Here is a 12,943-nt window from a genome sequence, read left to right on the forward strand (position 1 = left end):
GTTAAAGTACGAAATTCTGCCCTGAGGTTTCCACAGTGAAGCATTGCGAAGAATTCAGCAAGTTATCCTCTAAGTAGCTGAAGGTAGCATTTTTCAAGGCAGTTGAAGAAATTATTCCTGACACGCAGAAGAAAGTAACCAAAAATTGATGAGAAAGTGTTGTCAGTGCTTTTGACGTTTTAAAATATTTCCCTATCGATTTTTCTTGGCTCCTATATTCCTTAGTGCTGCTTATGGCTGGACCAGAGTGATCGATACTTGATTTACCAAGCTATTTAGGAATGGCCCACCCTAATTAAAATTACAACGCAGACTTCTAGACCATTATTGTTGAAATGAGTAGGTTGTAATGGAATTGAAAATTCTAATTGGATCAATAGTCCATAACTTTACACAGCTTTATTTTCACAGTTTGTGAATGCTCAATGACTTTACAGTATCGAAGTAGTGCTAGTTAACAGAACAAAAAAGCTCCCCAGTTTCTGTTGTGTGTTTATATAACGTCAGCATGACATACAAGGGTCCTAAACATGTTTACCAACTTAATCTAAACCACCTTCATCTTGAGCAGACCATGTTGCAGTCAACAAACGAGTATTGTCTTTGCCTCACAATCTGTGCTATTTGGTCCTGCTGCTCAAGTGCCTGTGGTGTATTGCAGTGTTTGAACAAGCTAATTTAAATAATTACAAACATTTTGTGAGCTTGTATAGATAATTACATGTGATGACAGAAACACTGATTTACATTCTCTGTATTAGCTAAAATATTAATAGTCTTGTGTTTTACCTCAGAACTCCTCAGTGGAATGAACTCCAACCACCATTTAATGCAAACCATCCACTCCTCCTGGCTGCAGATGCTGTGCAGTACTACCAGTATCTTCTTGCTGGCTGTAAGTAGCTGACAACTTTTTGTCTTGTCTTATGTGCACATTTTAAGCTGAGTGTGACTTAGTTTTTCAGCCTGCATTTATTTCAGAATACATTTAACCCAGAATAGGGCTGATGTAACTATATTAGTAATGGTAGTGAATATAAATATCTTTTTGGTATAAGTCAAAGTTGTGATCCTGTCATATACCCAAAATGTGAGTGTTTGGCTGGCCTTGAAAGTGTGACTCAGAAGATCCCCTGAAGTCTTCAGGATTTCTTCACCTCATTTCTTCTCATGCTTTTAGCCATTTCCTCTCATGAATTCAGTACTCAGTGACAAGCCAGTGCATCTGCATTTTCCCTCTCCCCTGGAACTCCTTATTGCTGGGCTACTTCCAGCCAGAGTCTCAGACAGCTGCTTCCCTCGGGAGCCTTGGCATTGCTTCCAGGTTTGGCTGCCCACCTGCCTAGTCCTCTGTCTTATCCAGCCACGTCGTTTGCAAGGAGCCAATATGCATGGCATTGCATACTCAGAAACATTTATATATCTATAGATATACGGTATATGTATATCATATAAACCCATGTATTTTATATTGGTTTTATAGATAAATGAGTATTTATGTTATTTTTTATTTTGACCATTCAGAAAAGAAAATAATATTAACAGTAAGTAACAATTCTGTATCTAGGAGGTAGTCAAGATCAAAATGATATAGCATTTGAAGTTTCACAAGGGAGCAACTCTTGACATATGTAAAGGTACTCATGGGGAAACTAGAGCCTCTGCACAGTTGTCAGTGCAGCCAGTGCCAGCACATGATGTGACACAGGCATTTTAAAATGCAGAAAGTGGACATCTGGGCCAAAAGGCAGCTTGAACATGACTGGTAAAAGTGACACTGGCGCCAGATTAGTTCTGTTGCTTCTACCTTTCCATCTGTTGCATGTTCTTCAAGTGTAAAATGTTGTGGGAACCCACAAGGTATTGTTCCATGCTGCGTAGGAAAAGGAAGAAAACTCAAGAGGTAGAAAAGAGTATGGAAAAGGTGATTAGTCGTGCACAACACTGTGTTAGATGTGCCTTTGAGCTAGAATTTTTTGCTAGATCCCTGTGTTGTTTTACTCTGACATACAGGTATGAGAGTTCTGCTTTGAGATAAAACGTCATTGAAGGGATGTATTTTGGTTGTATGACAGTTTGTGATACAAATACGGATCTCTCTTCACATTACTATGTCTAAAATTAGGTATGCGAGCCTATACTTTGATTTTAAAATATTTTGAATTGTTAAGTCCAATCAGGTCAACAAATATATTTGTATTTTATATCAAAACTGTTAATAGACACTGTTAACTATAGAGATAGGTCTAGTTTTGTATTGTAGTTTAATGTGGCTGCTGCCAGAGTCTGTTTATGCTGCTGATAACTCATTTTGGTATCTGTAATTTTATCCATTGCTTATGCATCATTGTTGCTGTTGCTACTGAGTAGTCTTGAAACAGTCTCCAAAACCAGCTTCAATTCACAAACACTACCCGTATTTGTGGATCCTTGCATCTCTGCTGTTTGGGCCAGATTTATTCCCCCTCCTCCCCCTCTCCAAATTCTCTTCTCTAGTTACAAGATGTCATTGCCATCCATACGGGTTTCAGCTATTTCTCTTGCATGCTATCAAACATACGAATATATAAATTATTGTATGCAGCATGCAGTTCTTGCACAATGCATCCAAGAACACAGAATGCTCTCTGGAGAATTCTGGACATTTTGTAGAAGTAGTTTGTCTGCTTTTCAGTTTCTGTTGAAATGAAAAACAATGTAATGCAATGATATGGTCTGAACAAAAACCTTTCTTTGAATAGCAAAGCTTATATACACAGATCACATTTATTCCACAGTCTGAAAACAGGGATGGATGTGGTTCATTCTGTGTGTTTCATTAATGGTTCAAGTACGATGCATGTCAAATAGTTTAGTATAGAAAACTGTTTAAAGGAAAAAGATTGAGTTGTAGCTGAATTGCAACAAAATAATGAATTTGAATTACTTGAATTACAGTGAAGACTTAAAATCAGGGTTTTTTTCACATAATAGGAACTTTTTAATGAGTGTGAAATGTAAATGAAAACAGAATAATAACCACTACAGACAAAAAGGTATCTATAGAACATAGTACAAATGGTGTTAATGGAGAAACTTGTGTATATCTGATATTCTTTGAAGTTTTATTTGTCTTCTGGATTTATTCTATCTGGAGCTTCTCAATGAAGTTTTGGAAAAAATGGAGTCAGAGCAAGATTCCCACAAAACACTTTAAGACACCTGTTGGCTTCACCTATTAAATACATGCTAAACTGAAGTTATCTGTCTCTCCTTACCTGCAGTAATGTAATGGTCTGACATTAGCTGAAGCCTGTGGTTTGATGTGCTATCACTTCCGTCAGTAAGTTTAATTGCCAGCAAATGGCTAAATAGGGGTTTAGGGTGAATGTTACATCTGTCTGCCACGTTAGTGGTAAGAGGAATTCTGGCGCCATTTCAGGGTCACTATTTGTATCTGTCTATCAGAGGTAGAATACAGCAGTTTCTCTCAGTTTCTGTATAGCATTTCTGCCAATTGTTTGGCTCCATTAAGTGTGCAGGGGAAATAAAAGCCTGAATGACCAAGTCACAAGGGGGTATGGATAGACCCTTTCTTTGTCCACACTCAGAACATTGCATTAGGTCTCATTATCCATTTATAATAAGTGACCTTTGCCCCCTGGGTCATTGAAAAATACTCAGTGTGCTTTTTAGCACAGAGTACCTCTGTCAGCAGACGGACAGAACAATGAAACGTCTGGCGGTCTGGTTGGAGGGCTGTGCTCTGCAGGTCTGCAGAAGGATACAGTTTGATGCCAAAACACAGCACCAAAATCTTCCTTAGCCTCTGAAAAGCATAAAGTAGGCCAATGAGTTCTTGTGATAAAGAGAATGTTCTAAAAAAGCTGTATTTAGTTGTTTACAGAGTTCGGCTTCTAATATTTTTAAAGAATCTGAAAGTTATACCCACAGCTAATAAGGAAGTAACAAGGAACCATTGTTTGAAGAAATATATAGTTCAACAAGTGTCCAAGACCTTTATCCCAAGGGTATTTGTAAGTGGATTAGCACAGCTGTTTCATTGCTTTGAGGTCATCTGTGACATCTGCTGCAGAAACCTGGATCAGAGTGCACAGTTTGTATCTACCTGAGCGCTTTATCACAGCTGTGGCTCACTGCAGAGAGGTGAGGAAGTGGATAGCAAGAGATTTGGACCTTTCTGTAAGTTCGTGGCTCGAAAGTGAATTTGCATGTTAAATTCCACAGTCTGCTGGCCTGCAGGAAGTGTGGGTATCCTGCCGCTCACTGCTTCAGGCTTTTTGCAGTTTGAGAGTGAGAATAACCAGTCTGGAGAATCTCCTCACCTTCTAACAGCAAATTTCAGACCTACTGTTGTTTTCATGAGAATTCATCCTGCAGAGCCCGGGATGTACTGCAGGCCTCAAGTCCTTTGTGCTGGGTTAGATGCTTGTGTCTGAGCCTTCTCAGATTTAATACGTAGTATTTTACCTTATTTGTGTCTCTAGTATTCCCTCTTTATTTCCTTTGTTCTGAGTAACTCCTAAATCTAATCAAAACAGAGGAGGGAAATTTAAGTCATATTTTATTTGTCCTAGATGTTTTTCTTATCTCATAAGTATCATCACCTGGTATTACACTATCACCACAGGACTGTCATAGCAGACCTCACAGAGGAGGAGAGTTGTGCAAGGCACTGTGTGCATACATAGAAGAGTTTCTGGTGTCCACAGGAACTTGTCGTGTGAAGGATATGCCTTTCTTCAGAGAATTGCCAAGTTTCATAATTACTTATTCTTTAAATAATACTTGCTTCCTGCTGTTTAGTACTTAGGAATTAAGATGCTTCTGGTAGTATAAACTCCCAAGGCATCCTGTTGGGATGTACTTTCCTTGTCCCCGTTAATCTGCTGTTTGTGTTCAGATTTTTTCTCTAATGAATACTTTTCTATTGCCATGACCCGAATTCTTCCATATTTGATTGACTTAACCTGTGTTTCCTTTGTCTAACTTCTGTACTTCTATTTTAGCATGTTTGAATTCATTCAGACACATACATGGCATATAATGGAATTGTAATGAAAATAGGTAAATTTGAATAACAACAAAAAAATCATACATCCTCATTTCATGCTTCTTATTTCCTTTCTTCCTCACCCCTCCTCTTTGAGTTCACTTTTTCATGGCACTGGAGGAAGGGACTGTAGTTGAAATACCTGAAACAGGGACAATTAATGCATTAATGAAAAAAAGAAACCAAACCAACCTTGAAATCAGATCAGAAACTGATCAGAAAAAGTATTGAATGAGATATGATTTCTTTCCTCTGGCTCTGGCAAAGGCACCTTCACATTCCAGGCAAAAAGTTTTGGCTCATCAGGACCAATTTTATGGAGATGACCTGCAGTTGTCAGAAGCAGGCCAATGACAAGAATTAATATATTAACTGGTATGCAGTACTCTGACAAATTGCTTACTAAATACATCAAAATTGATTGGACATTCTGTGTTTAAATTGACAAATGACTGCATTAGGGGAAGGAGGGAAATCCATTAATTACAGCTGCCCTCAACCATAGGAAATGTAATCGTATAAATATAGATTTTGTTAAAACAAAAGTCTCTACTTTACTACAGTGTTGCTGGTAAGTGTACTTGCACCTCCTTGCTATTTAAACCTCCAATAGGAGGTATTGAAGACAGATCTTTGCAATTGGCTTTTAAATAATCAAAGAGCATTTCTGTTGTGCTAAAAGGAATGATGCAGTGTGTCTTTATCCCACTCTGACCGCTTCTGGAAATGGTTTCTCTCTCAGAAAAATGGACACGTAGCTGAGGCTTCTGCTGTCTCATTAATTGTTTATTCTAAATACAATGTAACTCATATTCCATGATGTTAAGATTCAAACCAGCACTCTTTATTCTCATTCTTTGTTCCTGTACTGGTCTTCAAGTAATATTTGCAGAGCTGTTACTTATTTCTGAGTAAGAATTTGCACTTGAGTTAGGCCTGAAGATATAATCAGTTTTATAGCCTTCGTTAAGGGATTCTTGAAAAGATTAAGGTCTATATTTATAGCTGCCTTTGACTTCTGGCTGTTATAACAGATTTTCATTTCTGGACCAACAGTTGTACGTATCTGGTGTTTTCCTGAAAATGGCTTTCATTAGAAGTCAAACTTAGCAACTATTCATTGTCTTCAAAGGGAAGACGTTAGCCTTTCCTCACTGTTTGTTTGGGCTAAATGATAACACAATTTATACAGATAATCTCTCTAACTCTGACATCATGTTTGCACTTCCTGCTCCCTCCAATGAAAGCTACACACCCTGAGCAAGAGTTTTGTCTCTAAGCAACATTGCAAGTCTTTATGGCCTATTTGAAATTCCTTTCATACATTCCATTGATGGAAATAAAAATGACATACATAGAACTAGTGATTATTGTGCAGTGGAAAGCAAGACTGAGAGTTAACAGTGGAGAGTGTATTAAATAACTGTGTTAATGTGGGCTAAGAAGACAGATACTATGAAAAACAAGCTACGATGCCTGTAATCACAGCCAAACCGCTGCCATACACGTCTCACCAAGCAGACGCAGTAAGGAGTCTGGTCATTCTGGTCTACAAGCCTTTTTCCCTGGGCAGCAGAGCATGATGATGGGGTGGTAATAGGCTAAAGAACTGGGACTGATAATTATATTTAGTGTTCTACCGCTTCTCAGCCTTTTACCTCTTATTTTTCTTCCTGCACTCTTTTGTGTGTGCGTATTTAATTGTGTATTCTTTCTCTTGCACTCATGTAAAACAATATATGTTACAGTACATACCGCACTATATCCATAACTATAGTGTGTGTATGCGTAGCATGTTCTGGGAGGTGAGAGCTGTATCTTGCTATGTGTATGTTCAATGTCTATCACAACGAAGCTTGATTTCTAATAATAAAACTGATCAAAACCAGAGCCTGTTCTGTAACAACAATTACGCTATCATGTAGTTACGAGGTGTTCAAAGCCTTTTTGCTCTGTTTCTTTGGCATCTCTGCATTGCCGCGGTCAGATGCGAGTTTGGAGCTGTTTCAGCAGTCAGTGCTTTCGGTTGCCCATTACGGTGTCTCTGCTGGGCTTTACTGGTTCTGCAGCACTTCAGAGCAAAATTGGGCAGTTGAACATAATCCGTGATGAAGGCTATCTAAACAAAGCTCTCTGACCTTATCCTGAAGTGGGTGAAGCTCACTTGAGTTTATATGAGCTGCCGCGCTGTGAAGCCCGGAGAGGAGTTGGAGCAAGGACTAGTGTGGGGTTTAATGTTTTAAACTGCCGTTATTTTTATGTACTGATCGTATGACTGTTGCCTAAACTACTGGCCTTTCAGGTGTACCTGTGCTCCACAGATGAGAGCTTTCCACAGAATTGTCTCAGGGAGTGTTACGGGCTTAAAACTGCAGGACAATATACATCATGTGTGCAGAGCTGGAGTGAGGGAGATGGCAACCACAAAGCTGCAGGAAGGCAAATGGAAGCTTCATCCGAGTGGCTGCAAAACCAGCCTTTTGGTAGATTGAGTGAGTCCCTGATCATGTTTGGATGATTCTGCCAAGTTTCACCTCCCTCTGCTACTCTGTTAGCTGCAATACTCCCACCAAGAGTATTGCTGCTAACCCTTGGTTAGTTGTTAGCACAATCCACTTGAAGGTGGGAAACCGTGTTATGCTGTTTTGGTATTTGGTGTACAACCAGCATATATCTGAGACTTCGTGTAGTTACTTGGATATATATGTTGAACTTTATTATCCAGATGGATTTTATGTATATATATATATTTTCTAGATTCTCAGTTTGCCATTATTATTCTTTCTACTTGAAATTGCCTCTAGCTAGTGTATCATTGTCATGAAATTCTGCTTTGTTACTGCCACACAATAAAAGAGTACAAGATGCTTTTTAAAAGAATTTCCTGGGTCTTTGCATCACTAGTTTCAAAGGAATTGTGCAGATGTCCTGTAAATATCCACATCCTTGGGGAAAAAAAATTCATTGAGATTTTGAGGACATTTCTATACAAAAAAGTGAGATGCAGAATTTCAGAAAATGAATTCTTAAGTGTTTATCTTGACTCAGGTATTCTCTCCAGTTATGTATGTTTCATATATAATGACATATAATATAATATTTAAAATTTATAGAAATAATTCATATTATATTTTCATATGTATTCATATATATAATTGTGTGTAGATAAATAGATATATGTATCAAGTGGTAAAGATAAAATATGTTGTAGAAGAATTTGTGCAATTTAAGAAATACTTAATATTTGGAATTTTTTACTGAGTTTAAAACTGTTGCAGATCTTAAATATGTATAATCTATAAAGATGTATATGTATTTTTTTATGACAACAGTTAAAACATTGCGAGTTCAGCTGATTCCAAGGATACCTTCCTCTTACAAGATTGTTACATTTATTTGGGGTTTTCTGGCAGTAGTCACAAACAGTGGAAACACAGTTTTCAGGTTTGCTTCTTATACTTGGAGGCATAACAGATTTCAAACTAATCTGGGTCATCTTCCCCTTCCAGAAGAGGTGTTTCTAATGAAATTGCAGTTCATGGTATTTTTTTAAGGGAAAACTCTGTTTCCCTAAAACTGTAACATGCACTTCCTGCTCCCTGCAGGAAACAGGACTGAGTGGTAGAGGAGAGCAAATTGAATTTCTTGCTGAATATAGTAATGATTGGGGTAAATAGGAACAGGGTGAATGGCAGTTCATGAAAGAGCTGTATCACTGTGTACTAGCAGTGGAGCAAATCCTGATTTATTCTTCAGCCATAATTGTGAAATGATATAGATGAGGTGGATAAAAATTAACTCTGTAAGGTGCATTAGATGCTGGCAATGTATGTTACGTGTTTGATGCATGTGTACACCTGGGCATGTGCACGACGTCATCAGATTAACTCAGTACTTGCCCATCTTAATCCACATTTTATAAACTAAATGCTGGAAACAGCACTGCATATAGGAATTAAAATACTTTCAGATGTGTACAAACAACAATAATGAACAAGGGCACATGCTGAAATAGTTCTTTACTATTCTTACATGGTCATCTGGAACTTCTTAGAGAGGGGTCCATCAACACGAAGGGGTCAGTTTTCAAAGCAGTGTACAGGGATTTAGCCGCGCGACTCCTATTGACGTTAATGGGAGTCAAACGGGTAAATCCCCACGCACCGCTTTGAAAATTTACTACTAAGCCTCTTGACTTCTCACTACATACTTTGATTGTAACAGTAATCCATGGTTAACATAATTTTCCCGACAATAATGTCAAACATACTTTTGAAGTCAGTGAATTATAGAAATAGTTACCTCTTCCATAATTCTTTAAAGATGGCCATCAGATGGATTTTGCCATAGGTTCGTGCAGTTGAAATTATTCTTTACCTCGGGAAAGAATATATATGTTATCCTTTGGTACAGAATGATAGTCTGCTCACAGTCTGAGCATTTGAAGTGTTGAACAGCCTTAAGATGCCCCATACTGTGAGTAATGTTGGGTTCTAGCTCTGCCCACCTTTAGAAGTTCACTGTACTTGACTGGTTTCCAATGGCAACTTTAGAAACAGAAGCTGGAGTTAAGGCACAATGTACATACACTAGTCTTGCAATGCAACCAGGAGTAATGGTGAAGCCTGGACACCTTATCAGTACCTTTTTGAGGGAAAAAGGAAAAAAGTTAGGCTGTTGACTGTCAGACCAACGTAAATTAGGAGCAAGTAAAGCAGTCCTCAAATCTAAGGAGAATTCATCTCCTGATTACGAACCTACCTATTCCTTCAAGATTAAAGTGCTGATACAGAGAATGGATGGTCTATAAGGCACCTAATAAAGTGTGGGCAATATATAAATAATGAATGAATAAATCTATAAGTTAGTTGGCAGTGTGAAATAACTGTTAGGCTGACTAAACCCCTGGTTTACAGGGGCCTTTTTTGCTTAATTTTATGATATTTACACATACAAGAACCTCAGAGAGTCCTAACAGGAAAAAAATGAGTGGGGAGAAGTTTTGGGTAGAAGAGGCAATTTTAATTTGCATGGCATGTTCCTGCAGAAGTTTACAAGCTGAAAAATGCATTAAACCCAGAACTTTATCCTGTAACATATAGCCACAAGTAAAAACATATAGAGCATATCACCAGACTAGAAACAGTTTATTTCAAAGATGGCTGTAAGCATTCTGGCTAAAATGAAAATCTGGTCTTCAGTCTGCTGTCAGACTTGAGCAGAGGTAGAGCCAGCAGTGCATAGAGGGATGTGCCATAAGGGAAGATTTAGGAACATCCCTGCGGTAAAACTCACTAGGCCATTGTTGGGCTGGAACTATGTGGCCAATCTGACTGTGGGATACTGAAACCAACCTCTGGTGAAGTGAGATCACATCTATAAGATGCCAAAAAGGTGAACCTGTTGAATTTGAAGTGGCTGCATGTAGACCTAAACCAGAACTGTGACATTTTACTTGCCATGGGTAACACGATGTAACTAATGTGCCAGCGGTTCCAGAAGTAGCATGAAGTAAATCATTCAGATTGTACAGCTTAATTTTAAGAGAAGTACTCCTGAAGCTTGTTGACAAGCATGTGATTACCTCAGGTCTTTAAAACACCTATGATCATTTTACATGTAAGTTCTTTCTTTCTTTCTTTCTTTCTTTCTTTCTTTCTTTCTTTCTTTCTTTCTTTTTCTTTCTTTCTTTCTTTCTTTCTTTCTTTCTTTCTTTCTTTCTTTCTTTCTTTCTTTCTTTTTCTTTCTTTCTTTCTTTCTTTCTTTCTTTCTTTTTCTTTCTTTCTTTCTTTCTTTCTTTCTTTCTTTCTTTCTTTCTTTCTTTCTTTCTTTCTTTCTTTCTTTCTTTCTTTCTTTCTTTCTTTCTTTCTTTCTTTCTTTCTTTCTTTCTTTCTTTCTTTCTTTCTTTCTTTCTTTCTTTCTTTCTTTCTTTCTTTCTTTCTTTCTTTCTTTCTTCTTTCTTTCTTTCTTTTTCTTTCTTTCTTTCTTTCAAGTTCACTGTACTTGACTGGTTTCCAATGGCAACTTTAGAAACAGAAGCTGGAGTTAAGGCACAATGTACATACACTAGTCTTGCAATGCAACCAGGAGTAATGGTGAAGCCTGGACACCTTATAAGTACCTTTTTGAGGGAAAAAGGAAAAAAGCCAGGCTGTTGACTGTCAGACCAATGTAAAGTAGGAGCAAGTAAAGCAGTCCTCAAATCTAAGGAGAATTCATATCCTGATTACGAACCTAAGCAAAGCCACAGCAAAAGCATCAAAATCAGATGTTAGCGTGTGATTTGTATGAGAACAAGGGATATGCAAGTTTTGTTCTATGTGCTTCTTTGTGGGGAGACACTAGAGACTGCACATGGACACAGGACAGACTTCAGACTTAATGAATAAGTTGGGAAGTTCTTGCTTCTGTTTCTATGAGATTTTAGACTCTTATTTCAAATTACAAATTTTGTGTATTCAGCTGAAATAAAGGAAAGCCCTCTGGTTGTCTGCAGGCAAGTGTACAGCAGGCAGCACAGAACAGTCTTTATAGTCTGCAAATGCCTTTGCTCTCAATTTGGACAAACGTACATCCCTTAGAGAAGAGCACATTGAGAATTTCATATATAGCTCTCAATTTAATTGAATTGTGTAAAACTTATTTATATAAATGAGAAAATTGAAACCTTTTGGTTCAAGAAGTACCCAAAACTAAATAAAAGTAATGATTTATTGTTCACAAATTAAAACCACAAGTGCGCACACTACAATTGAGCTGTAGTGTTTCTTTGTTCCAGCACTTTTATGCTGCTGAAAGATGACAATTTATAATCTTTGAATGAATAAAGATTTGTCTTAGGTCTAGGTATTTATGGTATAATTAGCCCATCTACGAGCAAAACTGCTGCTTGTTAATTCCAGTATTCATCAAGCATGTGTATTTGTCTAGGTCTTCTTCACGTGTAAAGAATGTATGCAAATTATCTGAGGTTAATATAAACTGTTTCCTTCATTTGTTACTAAGTATCACGGAAATGTTTCAAAACAATGTATTTGTTTTCTCATACTTAATCATTGAACTGTGTGAATCAGGACCTGGAGTTCCAGAGGGAAATCAGCTCATCTGTATTTCAGCCTTTGTTTTGGCTTGTATTGAAGCTTTTGCCTCAGCAGTCACTTCTGTGCAGTTTTCCTGGCCCTGTCAATTATCACACAAGTTACTAACTTTGTAACATGGGTTTTTTCAGACCTTTGTCTTTATAATAGTCTCTTCACTGCAGTAGGAAGATTAATCCTGTAGCTGCAAAGAAGGGAGTCTGTAAACTTCAGAAATTTACCTTAGATTATGGGTAAGCACCTGTACCTTTCATTTTGAGGGTAAAAAATGAGACGACAGTGTTCAAGTCATGAAAGAAGATGAGGGACAACAATTTTTGTTGAAACTCTGTTTTTCTTCAGTTAAATGTGGTTCAGTAGAGCAAATCAAGATGGATAGACAGAAATATATTCCAGATTTTGAGTTGATGCAGATCACTTTTCACTTGAGGGAGGACAGAGATTAAAGGTGCCACTACTATTTTTGAGCAGCTCAAAGATGGTTTTTGCCCCTTGCCAAGTATTTATGGCAATGCTCTGGCTTTTGCTGTAGGTAGCAGTTCAAAAGGGACCTCAATGCTTGCTTATGGAGTTTTTTTGCATTTATAAACAGACTCTAGGAACTCATATCCTGTTCTACTGCATAAACAGAAGTTGTATATTGTAATTCTCACCTTAGGTTTTTAATAAATACTTATTTTCTTTGTGCTTTTTCACTCCATGGGTAATTGTAGAAATTTCTGTGTTTGTGTATTTCTAGATTGAACAAACTCAGTTGTGTTCGATATTCGATATATGTTTATTCCAGATGTTG

The 12,943-nt window shown here is 37.6% G+C and overlaps 1 protein-coding gene across 4 annotated transcripts in view; it reads left to right on the forward strand.

Annotated features, from left to right (window-relative positions):
- BCAS3 (BCAS3 microtubule associated cell migration factor) overlaps positions 1-12,943 on the forward strand; it is a 355,971-nt gene that overhangs the window by 146,997 nt on the left and 196,031 nt on the right. For all 4 annotated transcript variants that reach the window (XM_034068741.1, XM_034068742.1, XM_034068743.1 and 1 more), the window contains exon 19: positions 795-895. In XM_034068741.1, the coding sequence (XP_033924632.1) occupies positions 795-895 (101 nt within the window). The remainder of the gene's footprint in view (positions 1-794; positions 896-12,943) is intronic.

Source organism: Melopsittacus undulatus, chromosome 13 (genome assembly GCF_012275295.1).
Source record: "Melopsittacus undulatus isolate bMelUnd1 chromosome 13, bMelUnd1.mat.Z, whole genome shotgun sequence".
In the NCBI taxonomy this organism is placed as follows: domain Eukaryota; kingdom Metazoa; phylum Chordata; class Aves; order Psittaciformes; family Psittaculidae; genus Melopsittacus; species Melopsittacus undulatus.